Source organism: Plecotus auritus (assembly GCF_963455305.1).
Source record: "Plecotus auritus genome assembly, chromosome: 5".
In the NCBI taxonomy this organism is placed as follows: Eukaryota; Metazoa; Chordata; class Mammalia; order Chiroptera; family Vespertilionidae; genus Plecotus; species Plecotus auritus.
In genome coordinates, this window is record NC_137776.1 from 142,131,146 (window position 1) to 142,153,990 (window position 22,845).

General features: G+C 37.7%; 1 protein-coding gene across 4 annotated transcripts in view; it reads right to left on the reverse strand.

The window, feature by feature from the left end:
• TRPM3 (transient receptor potential cation channel subfamily M member 3) overlaps nucleotides 1-8,542 on the reverse strand; it is a 711,013-nt gene extending 702,471 nt beyond the window's left edge. For 2 of the 4 annotated variants that reach the window (XM_080667735.1, XM_080667741.1), the window contains exon 1: nucleotides 8,179-8,513. In XM_080667735.1, coding sequence (XP_080523861.1) covers nucleotides 8,179-8,361 — 183 coding nt within the window. In that variant the 5' untranslated portion in view covers nucleotides 8,362-8,513. Of the gene's footprint in view, nucleotides 1-8,178 lie in introns of all 4 variants that reach the window. The other 2 variants (XM_080667736.1, XM_080667742.1) reach the window with 2 other exon arrangements.
• Nucleotides 8,543-22,845: the final 14,303 nt, after the last annotated feature.

Here is a 22,845-nt window from a genome sequence, read left to right on the forward strand (position 1 = left end):
AAATTACTATCAACTACTGTTTTAAAGATAAAATACTTCCTTTGACATACTGCTTATTCAGTTTAGTTCCAGTAATTTGGTCAGAATTTGTTTTGTTTCATAGTGATCATATTACAATATATAAATGTATCAGATTAACACGTTGTATACTTAAATTTACACAGTGTTATATGTATTTCAATAAAGAAAATAAATAGGCATGTTCTCAGAAAGAAAGACTCAACTTTTCACCTCATTTGATCTTAGCATTTCGAAAACTCTCATTTATTGCTATGTCCTCATTTGGTGTTAATATTCATCCTCCTTTCTTTCCTATTAATATAGTGGTTTATAGTAATTATCTATAGTTATAATGATTATTGAGTAAAGGAGACAAGCACTTATATGAAAAAATCAGACATTCTGAAATAACAGAAAAAAAACTGCAAAGGCCCTATTTAAAAAATAGTTGTAATTCAAAATTTCAAGTTAAGGGTTATTTGCATTCATTAAGAAGAACAAAATTAATAAAATATTTACAAAGTAGTAAAAATTGCTCTTTGCAACTTCTAACTAGAAAATTAATATTTATAAGGATATCCAAAAATTTTATTTTACTTGTACAGCTTCAATTCAGTGAATCAAAAACTGAAAATGCCATCATCTGTTTATTCATAGGACCGATCAATTGATTTCCTCATTCATTTAGTCAGTCTCACCAAGCTATAGCAGACCAATAATTTAATTAAAACAATTTTAATAGACTTATAAGTCATAACATATTGTTTACTTTTCATTGCTAACTATATACCATTATGCTTATACCAAGCTGTATACCAACTTATGGTTTCATCCCTCCCACCACCATAAATTAGTCTTCCAAAAGTCTTTTTTACATTTGTTTCTCCTGCAGCATGAAATTTTATCTTGTACAGACTCATTAAAATGTAAGTCAAAACAAAATATTTATATCCTCAAATGTACTGGTGGGAAAGGCAATTTTCACTTCTACAGACATCATTATAAATTCAACACTCAGAAAACAGAAGTGTAAGTTTCAGTTATGCAGGATAAATAAATTCTGGAGATCCCAACGTGCAGCATGATGACTGCAGTTAACAACATTGTATTATATACTTGAAATCTGTGGAGAGAATAGATCTTAAATGTTCTAACTGCAAAAACAAATCTGGTAACTATGCGAGGTGTCAAATATGCCAATTAGCTTGATTGTGGTAATCATTTCACAATGTATATAATCTCAAAACATCATGTCTGTAATTGTATATATTTAAGGTAGGCTGTATACCTTAAATATGTACAATATTCATTTGTAAATTATAGCTCAATAAAGTTGTGGGGGTGGGGGAAGAGTGCAGTGAACCCTCATCTATTCTGTTCTTTTGCCCACAGAACCCCTTTCCAAATAGGAGTATTGCCCTAACCAGTTTGGCTCAGTGGATAGAGCATTGGCCTGTGGACTGAAGGGTCCCAGGTTCGATTCCAGTCAAGGGCATGTACCTTGGTTTGGGCACATCCTCAGTCGGGGGTGTGCAGGAGGCAGCTGATCAATGTTTCTCTCTATCCCTCTCCCTTCCTCTCTGTAAAAAAATAAAATAAAATAAATAAATAAATAAATAAAATCAACAAATAGAGGAGTATTTATCATGGATTTAAAGGCACCTTAGAGCATCTTTCACCACCATCTTCAAAACTGTTTAGTAAAGATTTTACAAATGACACTGGACTGGTATGGCTCAGTGAATGACCTATGAGCCAGGAGGTCCCGGTTCAATTCTAGTCAGGGCACATGCCCAGGTTGCACGCTCAATCCTTGACAAGTAGGGGGCATGCAGGAAGCAGCCAATCAATGATTCTCTCTCATCATTGATGTTTCTGTCTCTCTATCCCTCTCCCTTCTTCTCTGTAATCAATAAAGATATATTTTTTAAAAGATTTAACAAACAAAACTGATAGTTTAAAGCCAGTGAAAAGCAAAAAAATGGCCTCCCAAAGGGGTCCACATCTGAATCTCCAGAACCTGCGAATATGTTACTTTACATGGCAAAGGGAATCAAGGTTGCTAATTACTGACCTTAAAGAGGGTGTTGTGCATTGTCCAGGTGAGTCCCCTATAATCCTAAGGGTCTATAATATGAAGAAGGAGGCAGAAGAGAAGGGGAGAGAAAGCAATGTGAGGATGGGAGCAGGGGTCAACCGGATGCAATTTGGTTGCCCTTGAAGAAAGACCAGGGAGCTAGGAGCCAGGGGCCAAGGGATGCTGGTATCTTCTACAAGCTGGAAAAGACAAGTGAATGGGTTCTCCCTAGACACTACAGAAAGGAACACAGCCCTACTGACATCCTAATTTTAATGTAGAGAAACTTGTGTCAGACTTCTGAACAACAGAACTAAGATAATAAATTCATAAGCCACTAACTTTGTGGTAAGTTCTTAAGGCAACAGTAGAAACCTAACAAACACAATGCTCATGATTTTTTAAAATCCTGAGAGCAAAACCTAACACAGAAATAGACAATATATTTTTACATATTCCATTTCTTAATGACACCTTAATTTGCTTCCATGGCAAACAAGCCAAGTATTTTCTGAGAGTTTAACTGAACACAGTGACCCAATTAAAATCTATGGCCTGACAGCAAACAAACAGATCAATGCCACAACACAGCTCCTATTATCATTAGTTCAATGTTTTAGAAACTCTCTCTCAAGAATTTATCTTGACTTTACTGTATAAAGTATAATTCAGGGTAAGCAAATACTTGAGGGGGGGGGGGTTCCTATTTATTAAAAAAAAGTTCATCTAATAAATTAAAAAGGAAAGAACTAATTATACTATAACCATTTGCAATGTCCTAATGAAGCAATGGAGAAACTAGGGATCAGCAAACTCCCACCAAGGGTCATATCCAGTCCATGGCCTGTTTTTTTCTTAGCCTGTGAACTAAAAATGATTTTTACATTCTTAAATGGTTTTTTAAAGTCAAAAGTACACTAACATTTCATAACATGTAAAAATTATATGAAATTCCTATTTCAGTGTTTATTCCTATTTCAGTGTTTATCTGGTCAGAACAGATGAATATAATGTTTTGCTACTATTTATAAATGATTTTAATGGCTTGGTTTTTTAAATATCTCAATAAACAATGGCAGGAGCAACTGTTCTAATATATTTTAAATAGTTGAAAACACTATTAAAACTATCACCATACAAGGATATTTTACTTCTCAAAACTTAAAATATTTGAGTTATTCATTTGCCAGCTAATATATTCATGGCCCTCAAATTAATGATGAAACCAAATTAAAATTTAATTCACGATGATAGATGAGAAAAAGCTAGTTAGTTGTTATATTAATTACTAGGGGAAAAAGATGACATTTCAGAAATGCTTAAACAAAATGAACCATGATGAAAATGGCTTTTTTTTTCCCCATCAAAAAACTCACAATGACAGGAGAATACATCTGTATTCCTGAGCAATAAAACCTTGTCCCTTTTTTAGTTTTTTAACACAGTGAGTAAAGGGCAGTAGACAAAAATCAACCTGTCAAGGAAAGGCTTATTCAGTAATGGACAAGCACTGCAGGGGACTCATTCAGCTTCCACCAGGAGAGCCCTTTGTGTAACAAGAACAAACTATTAAGGGTTTAATGACACTGCAATAGCCCATCAGACACTGAAAACGGAAACAGAAGATTCTTTGTTTTCAACTGGCTCTTATTTCTACTACAGCTACCAAGGGATCTACCATCCACGCCATCTTCAAATAGGCCATTGGTTTGGAGATGAGTTTTTCTGACTTTAGCCCTGCCTTTGACTCAGTGTTTCTCATTTATTTTAAGATCTTGAAGAACCCAGCTTTCAAACTAGGTCTAGAAAAGCCGGAAGTCACCTACTAGGCCAGCAGAGCAAGTCAGCCTCAGAAATGGAAACAGGTTGTTCATGGAATCCTGCAGTCTTAACATCTCAAACCACTGTGAGAAGAGTGACTTTGGTAACCAGCTGAACTGGGCTTATCTAGTTTGCAGCACTGCAGCTTCAGAACGCTCACTGTGATTTCCATACACTCTCAGTTGCTCACCTGTCTGCACAAGGTGTGATGTTCGGTGGTTGGCATTTGCTGATAAGGGTAATTATGGCATTAGTGGAAGCAAGCATGCCACCTAAGGTTGAAAAACAACTCTAATTACACATCATTTCACTCTCTCAGAACTGTTTCTTTCTTTTTCTTTTACACAGTGCTTACTTTGAGATTAAATTAAATCTGCAATTATTTGAAAACAAGCCTCTAAATAGTAGTGGGGCTACAGGAGGTACTCACCTTTCAAAATTAAAAATGCATACATGCTGAGGTGAGCTTTTGATATTTGTAACACCAGACAACACTTGCTGAATCACCTTTCAATAGATCTCCATGCATTTCTATGTAGATAGAATTGAAGCAAATAATAGGAGTAATAAGAACAATACTTCAAGAATAAATATGAAATTCAGATCATATAGAATGGAGGCGAAGTCATTCTACTTTTATGCCTATTGGCCAATTCAACAGAGACATTATGTAACACATTAATATTAAGAAACTTAATTTCATATCCAAAATTCAAATATATAGTCTTTTATACTTAAATACCTATAAAACTAAAATAAGCCCTAGCTGGTTTGGTTCAGTGAATAGAGCATCGGCCTGTGACTGAGGGTCCCAGATTCGATTCTGGTCAAGGGCACATGTCTGGGTTGCGGGCTCCATCCCCAGAAGGGGGTTGTGCAGGAGGCAGGCGATCAATGATTCTGTCTCATCATTGATGTTTCTATTTCTCTCTCCCTTCCTCTCTGAAATCAATAAACATATTTTTAAAAAACTAACATAAAATTATATTTATTAAAAACACTGTTTTTAGATTTTAAAAAATAATCTGTAAACCACTTTCAGAGGGAAACAAATTCCAAGGAGTAGGTATAATTAAATCCTACTGCACTCTTTCAGAATTTCATGATTTGGAATATAATTTGGATACAGTATATTACTAGACTAAAGCTGGCATTGTCAGCCATAAAGCATAAGAATAGGGGAGAGAATAGTGTTTCTTGAATTATAAAATGAAAACAATATCTTTTGAAAAATCATCAAGAATTGATTTGTTAGACGTACTGTGGCCCAGAACGTGAAAACACACCCTTTAAATGCCACTGTTGTGACTCAGAACAGCTGCCCTTTCCACCAGATGTTGCACAGGGTGGTGCTGCTTAGGCCTGGCTGATGCCAGAACAGAAGCAGACCCCAGAGAGCTGTGGCAGAGACGATACACACTGTCCTACCAGGGGCCTACCTTACTCCAGAAAGAACTCTAGGAGACCATTTTTCTGAGTACTAAAGAGAGTGCCAGAAATGCAACTTTTTTGTTACTAATAATGGCATTAAAATCATGAGAAATCTCTACGAAACCACAACATACTTAGTGATAAGTGAAGTAGAAAATCTAATTACCAAGATTGATTCAAACAAACCTCCCCTACACTCCACACGCAAAAACACCATGACTCAGATCATAAAAGCAAAGTACTTTCTAGATGACCAAGAATATGGCAGACCTCTCCTTGCTAGAGAAAATCTCTCCCATTAATTATGATGTATGCATGCTTTGTTGTTCATTAAAATGAAAAATAATGCAATCATTCCTGGGGGAGAAGGTCATGGACTATAGTGTTCCCTGGGAATAACTTTAACTAGTGGGGATTTCAAGGCTCTAACTATAGCAAAGAGTAACAAAGGCCACATTAATAGAACGTCTATATAATCATTTACATTCTCAAAAGAAAGAAAGATGTAGGAAAGCTCCCAATTTTTATTATAAACTAAATTTTTACACATTTATCTATTTTGACTTTTTTTTTTAAAAAAAAAAAGAGTAAAATCCTCATATGATTTTCATCAGGATGGCTACCACCATATTTCTGAGTAGAACACAAAAAAGAATAAGATCCAAAGCCACATCTCAGAATACCTTGTTTATAAATAAGAATAAATAAAAAGCACCATCAGTTATATTAGTTGCTTTAATCACTTCCTACTGTATAGTTTAAGCTGTTTTTTTTTTTTTTTTGGCATGAAATACAGTAAGTTTAAAATAGCACCAACTCACTTTAAAAGGGGAAAAACTCTTACTTGAAGATTAAACTTGTTTAAAGCATATCTGCTACAAGCATTATTATCCCCTCTCTCCTGTTTGCATAAATAAGTGAGGTATCTCTCTTACAAATGAAATAGAAAGTCTTTGTTAACAACTAATGGAATCAAACCTTGGTTAAAAACCTGATTATCTTTGTGTGTTTTTTAAATTTGCTGATTAAAATCATGGTTAGGAGCACTTACTAGATTTTTTTTTAAAACAAAATCAATATTAAATTTGCCATACAATGTGAGAATAAGCTCAGGCTTTTGCCATAACTGGATTTTAACTGAATTACTAATGTTTCAATGAACAAGTACTGCAGAAAAATATAGCACCTTCATCACCCTTAGCAAACAAGGGGTCACAGTTACTTTTCCAGACGCCTTCTTGTTGTCCTAGTATGCTATTATGCCCTCTCTCTCACACACATCTTTATTCTACATAACAAACCTGTGAGTTATTTAACCCAACTTATAGTTATATGAAGATTCTTATATAGCCTTAATATAGACTCTGCACACACCTGTTGAACAGAATCAAAGAAGCAACATAAGTTACTTAGAATAATATGTAGGCTTTCTATTAAAAGGGGGATAAAATTAATTCTTAGCTCACATATTTGACAGAAGTCATCAATGTTATGTTTTCTACATATTTATTTTAGAAAAACCTATCTTCAGAACAGTAATATCCTTTTAAAATATTTTCAATTCTACATTTCTAAATAAATAATATTTCAATGCATGCAATAAAATGAATTGCATTTTAAGTGTACTGTATCTACATTTAAATTTTAAAAACTTAAAAAACTCACTAAATATTACAGAAAGTATTTCAAATTTAATACCACTTTCTGCTAGTATTTTTTGTGAACAAGCAAACAAAATAAACACCCTATAAATTGTAACGTGTTTACATTTCATTCTGTTGAAGTAATGTTTTAAACTTCCTGCTTTTCAGGGATTAATTTTTGACGACCCTGCTCAGACACAGCAGCCTAACATTGTTCACGCTATGAAATCCAATGCTTATGTACCATCCTCTCTTTTAATTAATTCACTTTCTCTTCACCATGCAATATTTGCTGAACACTCCTCTATATATAAAACTTAAGTACACCCCCTTTCCCCCCCCCCCCACACACACACACTGAGTTCCTCAATATTTTGGAAGTTAAAAGTGATGTGTCCTTCTTCCCTATGAGCAACAGGAGGGCTCCGCAGTCTTAGAACAGAGTTCTCTCCTTCTAGGCTGAGGGAAAGCAGCTAATATTTAAATACTAAAAATGCAAATGCAGCTGAAGTTTTTTTATCAACTGTACTTCTCTACACATCCGATGCCCACATTAATTCACTCGTGTGCTTCTGTTGCACTAATTAGACATTGAGGAGGAACTGACACATGGGAAAACTGTTTTTTTCTGAATGTCGTATGTGTTAACAGTAGGATGATAAGCACCTGGGGTATTTTTGCTATTCTGTTCATGCAAACGATATTCGGCAAACAAACGCACCCATTAACATAGTGGGGTTGTGGGATGGAAAAGAGCAACTGTTAAGAGAGTAAAAATATGGCATGCCCTTCCTATTCCGCCCTAATTCAGCGGTTGCCGAGTACCTCCGAACATGCTACCCAGAAAGATCCTCAGGACATGCACCTGAGTCACAACAATACACTCCACAGCATCTCACACCCTCGTTAACTGCAAAACTCTGATGATCTGACAGTGAGCCCCTCGCCTCTCAGCATGTTCCCAGTTTTTTGCAAAGACATCAGAGACGTCAGGAGACTCTCTGTGGCTGACGATAAGGAAGTCATTCCTTCTTGTCCCTCCTCACAGCCTCCACTTTTTTTTATTTTTTTCCGTTAGAAGCGGCTCCACAAGTTCCGTAGCTGGAGCCCTTAGGAGGCAAGTTCAGCACCATGGAAAGGGCTCGAGTCCCATGTGGAGAGAGAAAGGGAAGGAGAGACCCAGGGGTTCCCTCCCGGGCCACTCACCGGTGTTTGCTGCGACGGGAGTCCCGAGCGCTTGGTGGACCCCTGCTTGGAACTTAACCTTTTCCACGACTCGGCAAACCTGCCCCGGCTGGCGTTCCGGCTGCACCTGCGGCTTTCCCCGCCGTCCTCTCGGTCCGAGCCGCCCCGCTCCATTTCCGCCGCATCCCTCCACTTCTTCCCCATGCGAAGTTCGCCTCCTCTGGCCGGGCAACACCCCGGCGGCGCCGAGGGCTCTCGCTGGCTCCTCTCGCCGCAGGTCTCACTCCTGCCTTGGCGCAGCTCTCTGTTGGCGCCGCCTTTGCCTCCGCCGGGCTCCTGCCAGAGCCCCGCGCTCCGTTACCGCTGTCGCCACCAGGCTGCGCTTGCGCTCGCGATTGGCTCAACTGGGCTGGGACTGCGAGCGCCACCTGCACCGGAGCCTTTTGCGCACCAAATTTCCCTCCACCCCGCGGCAGCAGCCGCCCCAAGTCGCACGGCCCACACCTGGGGCTATTGAGGCGCCGCTGGGTAGTTACCTCCAGTCACCTGACCCCGCCCAGTCCCCCAGGCCTGGAGACCAACCTCATCCCACCCCTAGCTGCAGGTGCAAGCCTGGGTCACCCACACTGGATGGGTGGAGACTCCCTTGACTTGGAGAAAGACAGGACGTGTACTGTCTCTTTCTCCCCTTTGACCTATTTGCTGCAACAAGTGCCTCCTAAGTGTCCTCTCGGAGAGGAGAACTTCATCTCCTTGTCAGGCGCCAAGCTAATGCCTTCTCACGCTTGCTCAACCTAGCCCACTGGTGCTTAAACTTGACTGCACATCCGAGTTATCTAAATCTTTTTTTGTTGCTGTTATTAATGCTCATATTCTTCGTAGCCTACTTTAATTGGCCGGGCTGTGGCCTGGGAATCGGAATAGTTAAAAAACCTTCCCAGGTGATTCTTGCTGCTCTACCGCAATTAAGCCTTCAAGGACCCATACTATGGGGACAGACCAGAGGAGGGTCCTTAGCGAAGAAAGGGTTGATATTTCTTAACCAACTCTTTTTTTTTTCCTCTCCGGGGTAGGAATGGGATATTCAGTTTACCCTCCCCCTCCTGGGGCAAGGATGGTACAGCAATCAACCAGTGAGGATATGTGAGCTCCTGTGTGCTGTATATTCTTTGACACTTCCACCTCATAAGAAGGAAAGCCTGCAGTCTCTCATAAGTTTGGTGTCAGTTATTTTACCAGACTGAGCTGACCTTGTTTTCAGAAATGTCCTTAATCAGATGAGAGAGAGCCATTGGGGCCATCACAAATTTACAAAAGCTGAGACAATGACCTTACTCATTATTAAAGAGAAGGGGGCGTGGTCAAAAGATCTGTCTGGTTGCTTACCTGTTGCAATGGCAACAGATGTACCTTCAATTTTTATTCTTATGTTTGAAATAGAGCATTCTCCGAGGGAAAGGGAAAGGGGGATTAAGAGGAAAGGAGAGGGGTGAAAAATACTAAGGAAAATTGTTGTGGTGGTATCCATTGTGAAAATAATAATCTGAGTTGTTGATGGGAAACATGAAAATACATTTTTGGGAGAGGGCTAGCAATCTGACTCTGTAACTAGTTCATCAGTATCCCTAATGCACGTTCTTGTTAGCCTATAATCAAGTCACTGCCCCTTCCTTAATTATCAGGTCTTGCAAGACCTATTTACCTAAATACTCCCATTTTACAGAGGCCATAAACCATGAACCATACACAACCCCCAAAAGAGGTTATCAGTGCTGGCGCCAGGCCAGGCCTTTAGGTGTGGTCTCACGTCCCCCATCCCAGCACAAGGGGCTTTTTGCAAAGCCCGCAAAAGGTCCGGAAGTCTGATCCATATTTGGGGGACAAAGAAACCAAAAGGTATAAAGGGAAAGCTTCCTTAATATTGGGGGGGGGGGGGCTCAGGATTTGGAAATAGGCTCCGCTGAATCACTGTACTAGTACATGCGAAACATCTGAAAATAAATGGGTTTATCCTGAATCTCTGAGAGCTCCTGTGTATTTTTCGGTAAATTCTGTAACATTGTCAGTGGTCAGTCTGATTAAGCAGAGTTTGGAATGGCTAGTTTACAGAAATGAAATACAGAGCTGTAAGATCCCACGGCTGGCGCCTGTATGTAGTGCTACATTAATATTAATCTTGTCATTTTAAGCAGAGAGACCCACAGAGCCTACTCCCTACCTTTTTAAACAACCCTCTGTGCCCAGAAATCACACACCCATATTAAACCAAATGAGACTCTAAACAATGTTTGCAACACACAATGCCATTTAATGAAAAAAAAACCACAGACTCCATTTTGCAGTTTCTCACTCCTATCTAAGTACATGGATTTGAAATTATTAGTGATATTTCATGGAAATATAATACTTCAGTCCAGATTCCTCCCCCCTCACAAACAATAAATACAAATGATTATGCATAGTTTACAAATTAGAGGGGTATGAAAACTAAATATCAGTTGGGGAGTAGAATAAAAGTCAGAAAATGGTGACTTAAATATTTACCTTTTCCTTTACTTTCCAACAAAGGGGAAAACTCCCTAGGAGATTAAAAATATATGTACTAACATAAATGCCTTGAAGGTGTTACAGAATTTACCAGGTAACCGAAAAATACACAGGAGTTCTCAGAGATTCAAGAAAATCCCATTTATTTCCAGATGTTTCACATGAACTGACTCAGGGGGTCAGTTCTCCAAATCCTGAGCAAGCCAATATGGAGGAAGCTTTCTCTTCATACCCTTTGGTTTCTTTGTCCCCCAAATAAGGATCAGATTTCCGGACCCTTTGCGGGCTTTGCACAAAGCCCCATGTGTTGGGATGGGGGCCGTGAGACCACACCTAACGGCCTGGCCTGGCGCCCGTGCTGATAACCCCCTCCATGGGTTGTGTATGGTTCATGGTTTATGGCCTCTGTAAAATGGGAGTATTTAGGTAAACAGATCTTGCAAGACCTGATAATTAAGGAAGGGCCAGTGACTAGACTATAGGCTAACAGGAATGTGCATTAGGGATACAGGGTCAGGCTGCTATCACCCCCTCCCCTCCCATGCCCCAAATGTCTTATTTTCCTCATCAAAGGTTCACTCTTTAGTTAAATGATAAAATCACTAATAAGGAGCTAAGAGGGGCCTTTGCAGATATATCAAGGAACATCCAAGAATACTCACCTCACAGAGCCTTGAGACCCTGGTTCATCCACATCAGCCCAGTAAAGGGGAAATAACTCTGCTATCAAGGCTATCTGTCACAAATGCTGGTACCAGCATTTCACAGGCACTCACAGGAACTGATGAGTTTTTTAGACATTCTTATAAAAATGCAGTGATTGAACACGTCTCCCCCCCCCCCCCCCCCGGCTTGGTCTAAAAATGAGCTTTCCATTGTCCTTATCTTACTTACAGTAGTGTTTTTAAGGCCTTGCTTGAAGATGATCTCTGTATTTTTTTTTTTTTTTTTGCACTGAGAACTATACAAGAGACTAAATTAGATGTGCTTATAGGTAAATAGAAAATTGGGACTTTCCACTTCTAATCTTTATTTGTCTTCTCCAGACTTCCTAATAGCCAGAAACTGGAAAACTAGGCTGAAAGTCTATCATATTTCTTACAAAGTTAGCAGAGAATGGCAGCATCACAGCTAAGAGTACAGTTAAAGTCACCAGCACTGACATTCTGGAGTCAGGGTTGAAAGCCATTTCCAGAGCAACTTAACTTCACTGGAAGAGTCACTGCAGTTACAAAGGTGGGTGTGAATACATTAAAATGCAAATGGGAAGTATGACTCCATGGTTTTTCCTCCATGGTTTCTAGGCTTAAAGAATGTGAATATTAGTACATCAAGTTTAAGGCAAAATTAACCATATTGTTAAATAATAGATCTTCTATGTAAAATAAAAATGTAAATATAGATCTTTATGTATGAATCAATCAAAATATAATATTCTGAAATATCCTGGGTTTGGAAAGTAAATTTTGAATAGTAGCCCCCCAAAAATTCTCAAGAAAATATCAAATGCCAACAATGCTCTATTAGCCCTAGGAATTCTAGGAAGGTTCCCTGGCCTGCCTAGCCTGTTGAGTATGTTATGAGTCTATAATCAGAACTCTCTCCAAACCCCATTTGCTCTAGGTCACATGGTCATGCACATATTGCAAGAGAGTTAATAAGAAACATTTTTTTTTTCTTTTGGTTATTTTCAGTAAACCCATAGGCATGCCCTGGGACTAACTAGGAGAGGTAGGGAAAACAGAGAAAGTGATTAAAACTACAAAGCTAGGTTTGATCCAAAAACCCTGCTCACAAAATAGGAGAATATAAACCATATTTTATCAACTCTACCACCATTAACTTTTCACACTTTTAACTTCTCTGAAACAGGATGCCTAGAGGCCTAGTACATGAAATTTGTGCACTTGGGGGGCAGGTCCCTCAGCCTGGCGCTACCCCTGTGAGAGCACACTGATCACCAGGGGGCAGCTCCTGCATTGAGTGTCTGCCCCATGGTGGTCGTTCCACCGTTTGGTCAATTTGCATGTTAGGGTTTTATTATATAGGATGGTGTCTCAGCTTCAGTATAATAGGAATCATAGAACTAATAGACTTCTGGAAGTCTGACCTTAGAAACCCAACATCCTGTCATCCACCCTCTACCTAAACATTCATTCTTCAGCATTAAATATCTTCTTTCTCAGAAGTGGGGTGTTTTATTTTTAAACAATTTTAAGCAGTAGGAAGCTCATCTGTATGAACTAAACTAAAACCCATGCCTTCTACCCTTATTTTAAATTCTGGCATCACACTAATTTAACATACATTCCCTTGCTTATGATAATCATAAAGTACTTGAAGATGCCTTTGCAAGTCCCCTAAATTTCTCTTCTACTAAGCTAAACTATGTCTAGTTGCTTTTGTCACCTCCTTGCACAATGGGGGAACAGTCAGAATCAGCACTCTTGCATACTAAGAGAAATGTGAAAATGGTGAGTGTGAAATGAATTTGGGGCCAACTGCTTTGTGAATTTACTAAAAGCTTAATGACTATGACTAGACACACAGCAAAGCGGAATTAGTCAATACCTATGAAGCAGGAGACAGGATGTAGAATTTGTGTTTAGTCATGATTAGATTCCCTTCAGTAAACATGAGGGCTGAGTCTCACACAAGCCAAACAAATGTCAGAGTTGAAATAATTATTCCTGTAACTCAAACTAAAAATCTTCCAAAGCCCACGACTACTAATCAAGAAAGGGAGCAGTAGGGTTAAGCTGGTTTACGTAGATCGGCCATCTACGTGGATAAAATTTTCTGGGTGATAGCTCCCAGAAAAAATTATCCTCCTTCTCTGAGAAGAACAATCTCGTATCTTCCCTGAAATACCTGCTGATGAGCCTTTCTGGTTATACATCTTATCAAGTCCTCCCTACTGAAATCATTGCAGGGCAGAGAATCTAGCTAGATATCGGCACTGTTTCCTTTCTTCCTTCAGTCCTAGCTACCTACCCTCCCAACTGTTTTCCCTCCTCTCCTCCCTTCCTGTTTAGTGCATTCTCTCTCTGTTCCTTTTCTCCTCGCTCTCTCTCTCTCTCTCTCTCTTTCTCTCTCTCTCTCTCTCTCTCTCTCTCTCTCTCTCTCTCTCTCTCATCTCTGTCTCTATCTCTCTATCTCTATCTCTATCTCTATCTCTATCTCTATCTCTATCTCTATCTCTATCTCTATCATCATCTTCCTTCCCTGTTTCCCTCCTACCCTTCCTTCTTTCCTTCCTATTTTTAATTTTGCTGTAGACCATTCCCTTACATGCAAAAAACAAAATACACATGATCTCACTCATAGGTGGAATCTAATGAACAAAATAAACTGATGAACAAAATAGACCCAGAAACATAGAAGCATAGAACAGACAGATGAATCTCAGAGGGAAGGTGGGGGTGGGTGGGTGAGAAGAGATCAACCAAAGAACTTGTGTGCATATATGAATAGCCCATGGACACAGACAATAAGGTGGTGAAGGCCTGGGGCAGGGGTGGGGGAAGAGGAGTGGAGGAGGGGATTGGGAGGAGGAAGGGGACATATATAATACTTTCAACCAGTGGTCGGCAAACTGCGGCTCGCGAGCCGCGGTTTGCCGCTCTATTGACTAATGAGTTTGCCGACCACTGCTTTCAACAATAAAGATTTAAAAAACATGAAAAAAAAATACTACCATTGCCCAGGCTTTCATACTCTTTAAGTGCCTTTATAATTTGTAGGAATCTTTACTATAAACTCTTTTTATTTTTTTATTGATGCATTAGCGTAAATTTATATATACATTAAAATTTTTCCTCTTTGCCCTAGCTGGTTTGGCTCAGTGGATAGAGCATCAGCCTGTGGACTGAAGGGTCCCAGGTTCCATTCCAGCCAAGGGCACATGCTCCATCCCCAGTAGGGGGCGTGCAGAAGGCAGCCAATCAGTGATTCTCTTTCATCATTGATGTTTCTATCTCTCCCTTCCTCTCTGAAATCAATAAAAATATTTTAAAAAAATTTCCTCTTTCTAGATCTATACTTAGATATTTTATAAAATTTTATTTCAAAATTAAGAGCTAATGACTAAGGTAAATGGTATAAAAAGTACTAAGGTAAATGATAATATAATTTAAAATAATATAACCATTAAAATTGGGGAGAAGGGAGAGAGAACAGAAAGGGAGGTATTAGTGAACTAAATTCCCACCTATTATAAAATAATGTCTAAAATAAAGGCATAAGGAAATACTAATATAACACTCCCATCATAATGGCTAAAATTCTGCAGATAGAACATTTAAGTAGAAAAGATATATTGAATATTTTCAAGGCTGTGAAGCAACTGGAACCCACACACCCTGGTGGGACTATATTGGTACAACCATTTTGGAAAACTATTTGACGCTACATACTAAAGCTGATGATTTGTGTACTATAACCCTGAACTTCTACTCCAGGGTACATAACCAATAGAAATGCATAAATAGGGCAATTAAAAGACTACAGGGATATTCATAGCAGCACTATTTGTGAAAATTCCAAACTAGAAACTACATAAATGCCCATCAACATCAAAATGGATAAATAAAATATGGTATATTAAAAGAATGGAATTCTATACAGCAATGGGAATGAATGAACCACTGTTATATGCAAAACCAGGAATGGTACAACAACAGCAATATTTTATAGACAACTGTAAAAAATAATGGTTAAAAAAACAGAAGTTGGCTTCTACCAGATTGCTATGCAGTTATCATTAAGATCTCTGTCTATGTTAAAGAAATAAAGCTGGAAATTAGATTCTAAATGATGGAGGTGGTTTATGTAAAAAGATAAATCAAAGGTTCAATTACTAGTAACAAAGTCAAAGAAAAGATTATCCTTATATCAAAGAATAGTAAATAAACATAATCTGTTTTAAGTTAAATAAGATGTTTAATTAAGTTTATCTAACATTTCAAATGGTAGAAGATTCTGCTATCCCCACATGGTCTTGTTAATAGACAAAGAAATTGGTAGCTACCCATCTAAAGTGACTAATTTTTTCCTCAAACTGTTTTTTTGACATTATAGACACCTGAACATCTACCTTTACAAATTCACTACTATTACTTCACTAAAAGTGCTCCTGCAATGAGGAATCCTTTACATTTTCTCACTTTTTACCTATTGGTCAAGATTTTTTAGGTGTGTAACAAAAACTCCAGGAGATTGGTAGAGTACACAACACAGATGTGGCAAAGAGAGGTCCAGAATCTAGTGCCTGGAATTTCTAAAGGTAAACTATTATTTCCTTCCTGCTCTTGAGTTAGAAAGCAATCATTTATGCTAAAGCCCATTTATTTCTGTTTGTCCAGTACCAATGGCAGGAAAACATCGAAGGCCATCTTGAAACCAAACACAGTCTTATAGGCAGAGTCTGGTCATTGCTTTTTCTTTTTCTTTTCTTTTTGTTTTTCTTCGTCTTCTTTTATTTTACTTTATATAAAGTAAAGATTTCTCAAAGTACCACACAGGTCAAGAAAAATGTTTAGTAGTAGGTAATAATTGTTCTTTTGTGTGGAAGGACAAATTTTGTTCTTTTGTGCGGAAGGACAAACAGTAATGTCACCTGGTCCATTAAAAAATAAATAAAAAAGAGCAAAAGGGCACATGGAAGCGCCCATGCAAAACTCTCATTTTTCTACGAGTCACAATTTCCATCCATGCTGCAAAAGGATTATTTAAGTGGGATTTTGAATCTGAGCATATTAACTAGAATCCTATTAAGCATTTTTCACTCTTCAAAAGAGAACAAATATGTGCATTTTCCCTTCTAAAGTACAGAGGTGAGTGAAGTGAAAGAAGTAGCAGCTTAGTTACCTTTTCATTGTTTATTATAATTTCAAAATTCATTTCCTCCAACTCATGCAAAACCATTATTGGAGCTTGGAAAGAGTCTGAAGGCAGAGGCTCAATGAACTAATTAAAATTCTCAAGTGCTTCACATGTCTCTTTTGACTTCCACAAAAGAAACAAAGCCAACAACAATATGCAGAAAATTAGACAAGCTACTGTCATTAACACTAATGTACTATGATACTTGGGATTAAAAGATGGTTTGTACTAATTTGGGTTTTAAAGTAAATACATTGTACCAACTGTGCAGAGTCATGCCCATTACTTAGTTAAGAAGAAAGCTGATCTGATTGGCTAAAATGTACAACCTATGTTATGACAATGAAGGAGTTTAGCAAAGTTGCAAGTCTGGGTTGGTGTCTTGGAAACAAAACTTATCAGGGTGTTGAAAGTATAAGAAGGTGTAAAGCAATGCCAACCTGGTTAAAATTAAAACTTAACAAAAAAGAGAAAGGCAAATGGGAAAGTCATAGTCCTAGACTCTTATTTTCTAAAAGACTTTATGGATGAATGTTTCTTTTACTTAAAGGTGAAAATTTAAGTGATTTTTAGGATTCCTACCAACACGATGCCTCAGTATTTGTTGGTTGGTCAGCTTCATTTTTTACTTTCTACCAATATTTTTCAATCAGACCTAACATGGAGCCATGGCAAGCACATGAGGTGCTCCTATTCATTACTTCCATCACACCCATTGATAAAGATTCTACTGGATGCTGCATACTGGTTGAAAGTTCTATTTAACCATATATATATATGAATGACAATCCCTGTTGACAAGTATACATTTATAATCTCCTAAATTTCCTAAATCCAGAAATTTTCTGGGGAAAATACTCCTACCATGAGAATAACACTTAAGTTATCTGACACTGCAGTTGATCAAGTTTTCTTTTATAAGCTAATCTTTTGGAAATGATAAAAATTTCCTAAGTGATCTTTCCCTTAACAACCACTTTTTTTTTTTTCAAGAATAACAGGTTTGGCCCTGGCTGCTGTGGCTTGGTTGGTTGGCCATCATCCTGTGCACCAAAAGGTTGCAGGTTCGATTCCTGGTCAGGGCACATGCAGGTGTTGTGGGCTCGATCCCTGGTAGGGGGTGTGTAGGAGGCAGCCAATAAATATTTTGCTCTCATATAGATGTCCCTCTCTCTCTCTAAAAAAAGAAAAAAATCATAATAACAGGCTGTTACTTGTAGCTAAAACTTGGACTCAAGAGAGGCCAAGAAGATTTTGAACTTTATGTCAGTCTTGTCTTTAAAAAGAAAAGGAAATGCCTTTCTATGCCAGAAAAAAAAATTAAGTCTAAAGACCAAGAGTTGGGGTTCAGACAGGTCAAAGTTCAAACTCCAGCCCTTACTTACTATGTATGTGATTTGGGGCAAATATCTTCATTTTTCTGACCCACAGTATCCTTGTTGTATTGAATGGTGTATAGCATGAACATAAGAACATCTAGCAGTAATGATAAAGCATGGAGTACCATGCCTATTGGGTAAAGAATAGCTAAATGATATCTATTATTTCCCAATTTTACAATAATTAGTTATTAAAGGTGTACTATTTTCACAGTTTTATATATATTTTAATATTGTTTGAAACTGACTCAATTATTTTATTGGCAATCTTTTCCTGTTCTGTAATCAAACAAACCAGCAAACCCTTTTCCCCTTAAAAAGATTTCTTATTTTAACAAGAATTGTATGTGCTTTATTATTTTTGGCCTGAAAAATCCATAGAATTGGGATACAGAAAATCTAAAGCCTCTTTCTCTAAGTTAATGAGTCACATTGCAATAGAAACCACAATAACCTGGTACTCACAAAACTGCTCTCTGCACCCTGCTTCTATAAAGAAAGTTTTTGCAGTGATGCTGGTTGTATCACAGCACTGTAGCTGCAAATATAAACTGAGGAAAATAAGACAGATCAGAGCTACATCGAACATGCATGTGCACACACATGTGTGCACACACACACACCATTAATAGTAAATTAAAAAAAGTAGCTAGACCTTTTTTAGAAAAGTAACCCAAGGAATCTAAAACATCAAAGAGCTGTAACATAAATCTTCGAAGACATAAAAATATCCTTACAAAGTTTGTCACCCAATCTCAGTAGTGTTACAAGGGAGAAAATCAGTAACATTTAAGGTTTTAGGTTGCTGGGTTTAGGTGGGAGTTAAAATAACATATACAGGGTGGGGCAAAAGTTGTTTAAACGGAAAATATTAATTAATAATAATAATACAAGAATTAACTCTGGTTCGAATACTCACAACTGTAAACCTACTTTGCCCCACCCTGTATTTTGAGAGCCTATCAGAAGAAAGGATTTAAAACTCTTATTTGTTTTACCTTGAGGGAAAGAAAATGTGGAATGAGAATGACTTAAGCTCAAGAGACTCAATGGCCTATGCTCCATTCTCATCCACACCCAGGCTAAAGTCGTTTGTCATCTCAATCTCAGACTTTTTGATTTTTGCAAGCTTTATGCTACATTTCCTTACATCCTCCTACAAATCTGTAACTATTTAAAAATAAACAGTTTTTAAAAATTCTTATCACTTCTACTTAAAAAAATTGAACCTATAATTTGTGAAAATAAATGTTTTATTCTTTTAACATAATTATGCTCAATAATAGCAAAAGAATTTACACCAAAAAATGTATTGAATATATTCAATATGTAAGGCATGCTGTTACACATAAAAATAAACACTAGGCTTGTTATTCTTTTGGAAGTGGGGTAGAGAGGTGGGTTTTCTTAGTAAAAGTAGATTTAAAATCCTTATTCTAAATTTATCAACATATAGTACTCTTAAATTTTATTTTAATAAAGTTAATCTTTCTTTGTTAAGTGAAGAATGGAAAAGTCATATTAATTTTTGCACCTCAAAATGTTAGCTATTTTTTGTACTTGAAAATGCCATCACCGATGGTGATAATTACCTTTAGAACAAGTTGGAGAAAATATGACTAATACACATTTTAAAATAATATTTGGCACTTGTATATTGTTTCCCTTTTTACATACGTAATCAATTTTAGTCCTGTGAGAGTTTGGGGGCGGGGGGCAAATAGTATTAACAGATATAAACATACATATTTGAACTGCTCTAAGGCAAATACTGACAATTTATTTGATCTTTAATGGAGAAAGCCAGTTCTTGATGTCTCCTCTCCATTGCGATGGTGGGATGGTGCCAGGGCTTATGAATGATAATGATGATGCTCTATGTAGTTGTATAAGGTTCTACTACTTTGCCTACTGTTCAGTTTGGGCCTAATCCAGAATGCTGTCATCAAGCATTTTTGTGCTTTGGGAAACATTTCGCACCAGCCAGATTTCTAGCCACACTTCTCAGCTAACAACGGAATACTACAGAAGGTCTATCACCCAGCCACCCCCATCCCTGCTCCCCAGGGCTGAGGGAGAACGGGCCGTGAGTCACGGAGGCAGTTGGTGGGGAGGTGGCAGCTCTACCCACTACAGATTATTTTTTAAAATAACTGAGATTCTTATTATACCTTCTACCTACAGTGTCCTTGTCTCCATCACAACTAAGCCAATGTAGTGGGGTACACATCATCAGGTGTGTTTTGACTATTTATTTTTTAAATTTGTTTTAGCTGGATTTTTTTAAGCAGTCTGATATCATCAAAGTGGAGAAGAAGGGAGTATGTGCAGGAAAATTGGCCCTACTTCTTTCTCTCTCTAGCAAATGTCAGGGACCCTGCATTGCACTAGTTCCTGTGTCTGATCATCTTGAAACAGATCATTACATTCTCCTAAGTGAAGGGGTAATACAACAAATATTGCTTATGTGCTGGTTAGGTTAAGTTCCTAGATCTAGCTGTAAGCACTCCTGGGTTTGTCCATAAAAACTTGGAGTTCCTTTCACAAGTCATCGTTTGAGCTCGGGAACATGTGCTGGGTATCCCTTGTGTATACTCATGGCGAGATAAACCACTCAATCTGCTTATGATGTTCAACTCCCATCTACATCCAGATTTATCTACGGTACTTATTAAAAGTAATGCAATGCAAACCCATGGCACTTGCTATTTTTTTTATCTTCACACCTACTTGCTCCCCCTCAGATATATCAATCTGCCACTTTGCTCAAAGGTGCAGAACTCTAGGAAGCATTTGACATTCATCCTAACTGGTGGATATTTATTGATGATAATTAAAATTACACATTACATTTTTCATATACCCTGACTTCCTCTAAAGGGATAAAAATGAAACTTTTTATTAAGTTTTTGTGAAGGAGGGGATGCTTATTTATAAATGGATTTGTTTTTCATTTCAACTCTTCCCACTATCTTAATTATTGCTTTTATTTTTCCTTCTTGTCAGCAAGGGATCCCACCTTCTGTCTGATTTAACTATAATTAGTCTCTCTGTTTGGTAAGGTTATTGTGTTTTATATTTATAGTTTAATCTCTTATGGTGATTTTAAATTGCTACAAGTACAGTTTTAAAATATATGACACAACATTTTTTATTTCTTTATTCTCTAAATTTTTCTGTTTAATCTCCAAATTTATTTTACTTTTATGCTTGGTAAACACATGCTCATTTTTTAAAGTCTGTCTTTTAATAAATAAAATCATGAAGGATGCAGGTAAACATCAAAGACACTTAAGTGGGAGACAAAGTCACAAGACTTTGCATTATGACATTGGGGGGAGGATGAATGAAGGGGAAGTCCTTAAACAGAACAGGATCCAAAGAATTGTGTTGATTTACTATATCACAATAATAGATTAATAAGCTAACCTGTATGAATTCTTAGAAAACACTGATATAAATATAACAAAAATTAATTGTGGGAAAATAATATTCTATATGGAAAATGTAAAGATTGCCATAAGCCAAGCTGAGAAATAGGTAAAAATTTGACTTTTATATCTGCCCACCTTCCATTTAGCATTTTTCCATTCAACATACTTCCTCTCTCCTTCTTTCTCTCTCTCTCTCTTTCTCTTTCTCTCTTCAGACCCCTCCCTCCCTGTATCTTACACGCACACACACACTCATACCATAGGTGTATCTCATCACTGAGTCATCATTACTTTTTTAAACTTTATTTAAATAATTGTAGATTTATAGGGTTTCAAATATAGTACAGAGTGGTCCCACATACCCTTCACCCAATTTACCTCAATGGTTACATCTTGTGTAACTAAAATACAATATTAAAGTCAGGAACCTGACATTGGTAAATATATGTGCATTTTAGATGGTGATAAATGTTAGGAGATTATTTCAGAAATGCTAGGAATGGGTGGAAGGTAGGGTCATTACAATATTAAATAGGGCAGCCAAGATAGACCTTATGGAGAAGGAAACAAAGATAAAATTGAGCAAAGACTCAAAGACGTGAAGAAGATGTGAAGTGAGCTATGTGGATGCATGGGGAAATAGTGAACAGCTAATATAAAGCCTATATGTAAACATGCCAAATGTTCTGCAGGAAAGGCCAGGGGAGTGTGTGGATGACAAAGTAAGCAAGGAGGAGAATAGCAAGAGATAAGGACAGAAAGGCAAAGAGAAGTCACTTCTTTCAGGGTTTTGAAGTCCATTGTAAGTATTTTGACTTTTATTCCAAATAAAATGGGAGACACAGGAAGTATTAAACCAAGGAGTCACATCTCTTGATCTCTATTTTGACAAGATCTCTCTCACTCTCTGCCCACTTGATGGCAACTGGGCATAGCAAGAAAAGATCCAGCTGATGGGAAAATTAGCTTCATCAACTAATTAGCTTCTCATTTCTGCTGTAGTGTGTAAATGGAAGGGCTCTGTTGTTCACATAATTCTCAGGAGTGTGGTCTTCTTTTATTGCATATCTCTGTCTTTTTAGAATATATCTAAAGACGCCCAACCCTCTAGCCAGGCACTGAGCTAGGTGCTTATACTCTAGCAAGGCTGTTTCCTTTAAAAGGGATTTGGGACACGGAAGGCACAAAGACTCAACGGTGGGTTGTTAGAATATAAAAAGAGCTAACTGAGTATTTGCCATGTTTCATACTGATTTATACACTTTAAATTTATCTAACCTTAATAACAATCCTTTCAAGTAGGGAGCATCATTATACTCACTTTATATAAGAGGAAACGGAGGCACAGAGATGTTCAGTAAGTTGGCCAAGTGGATTCAGACAGCAAGAGGCGGAGTTGAGATTTGAACTCAGGCAGCCTGGCTCCCAAACCTATGCAGGTAACC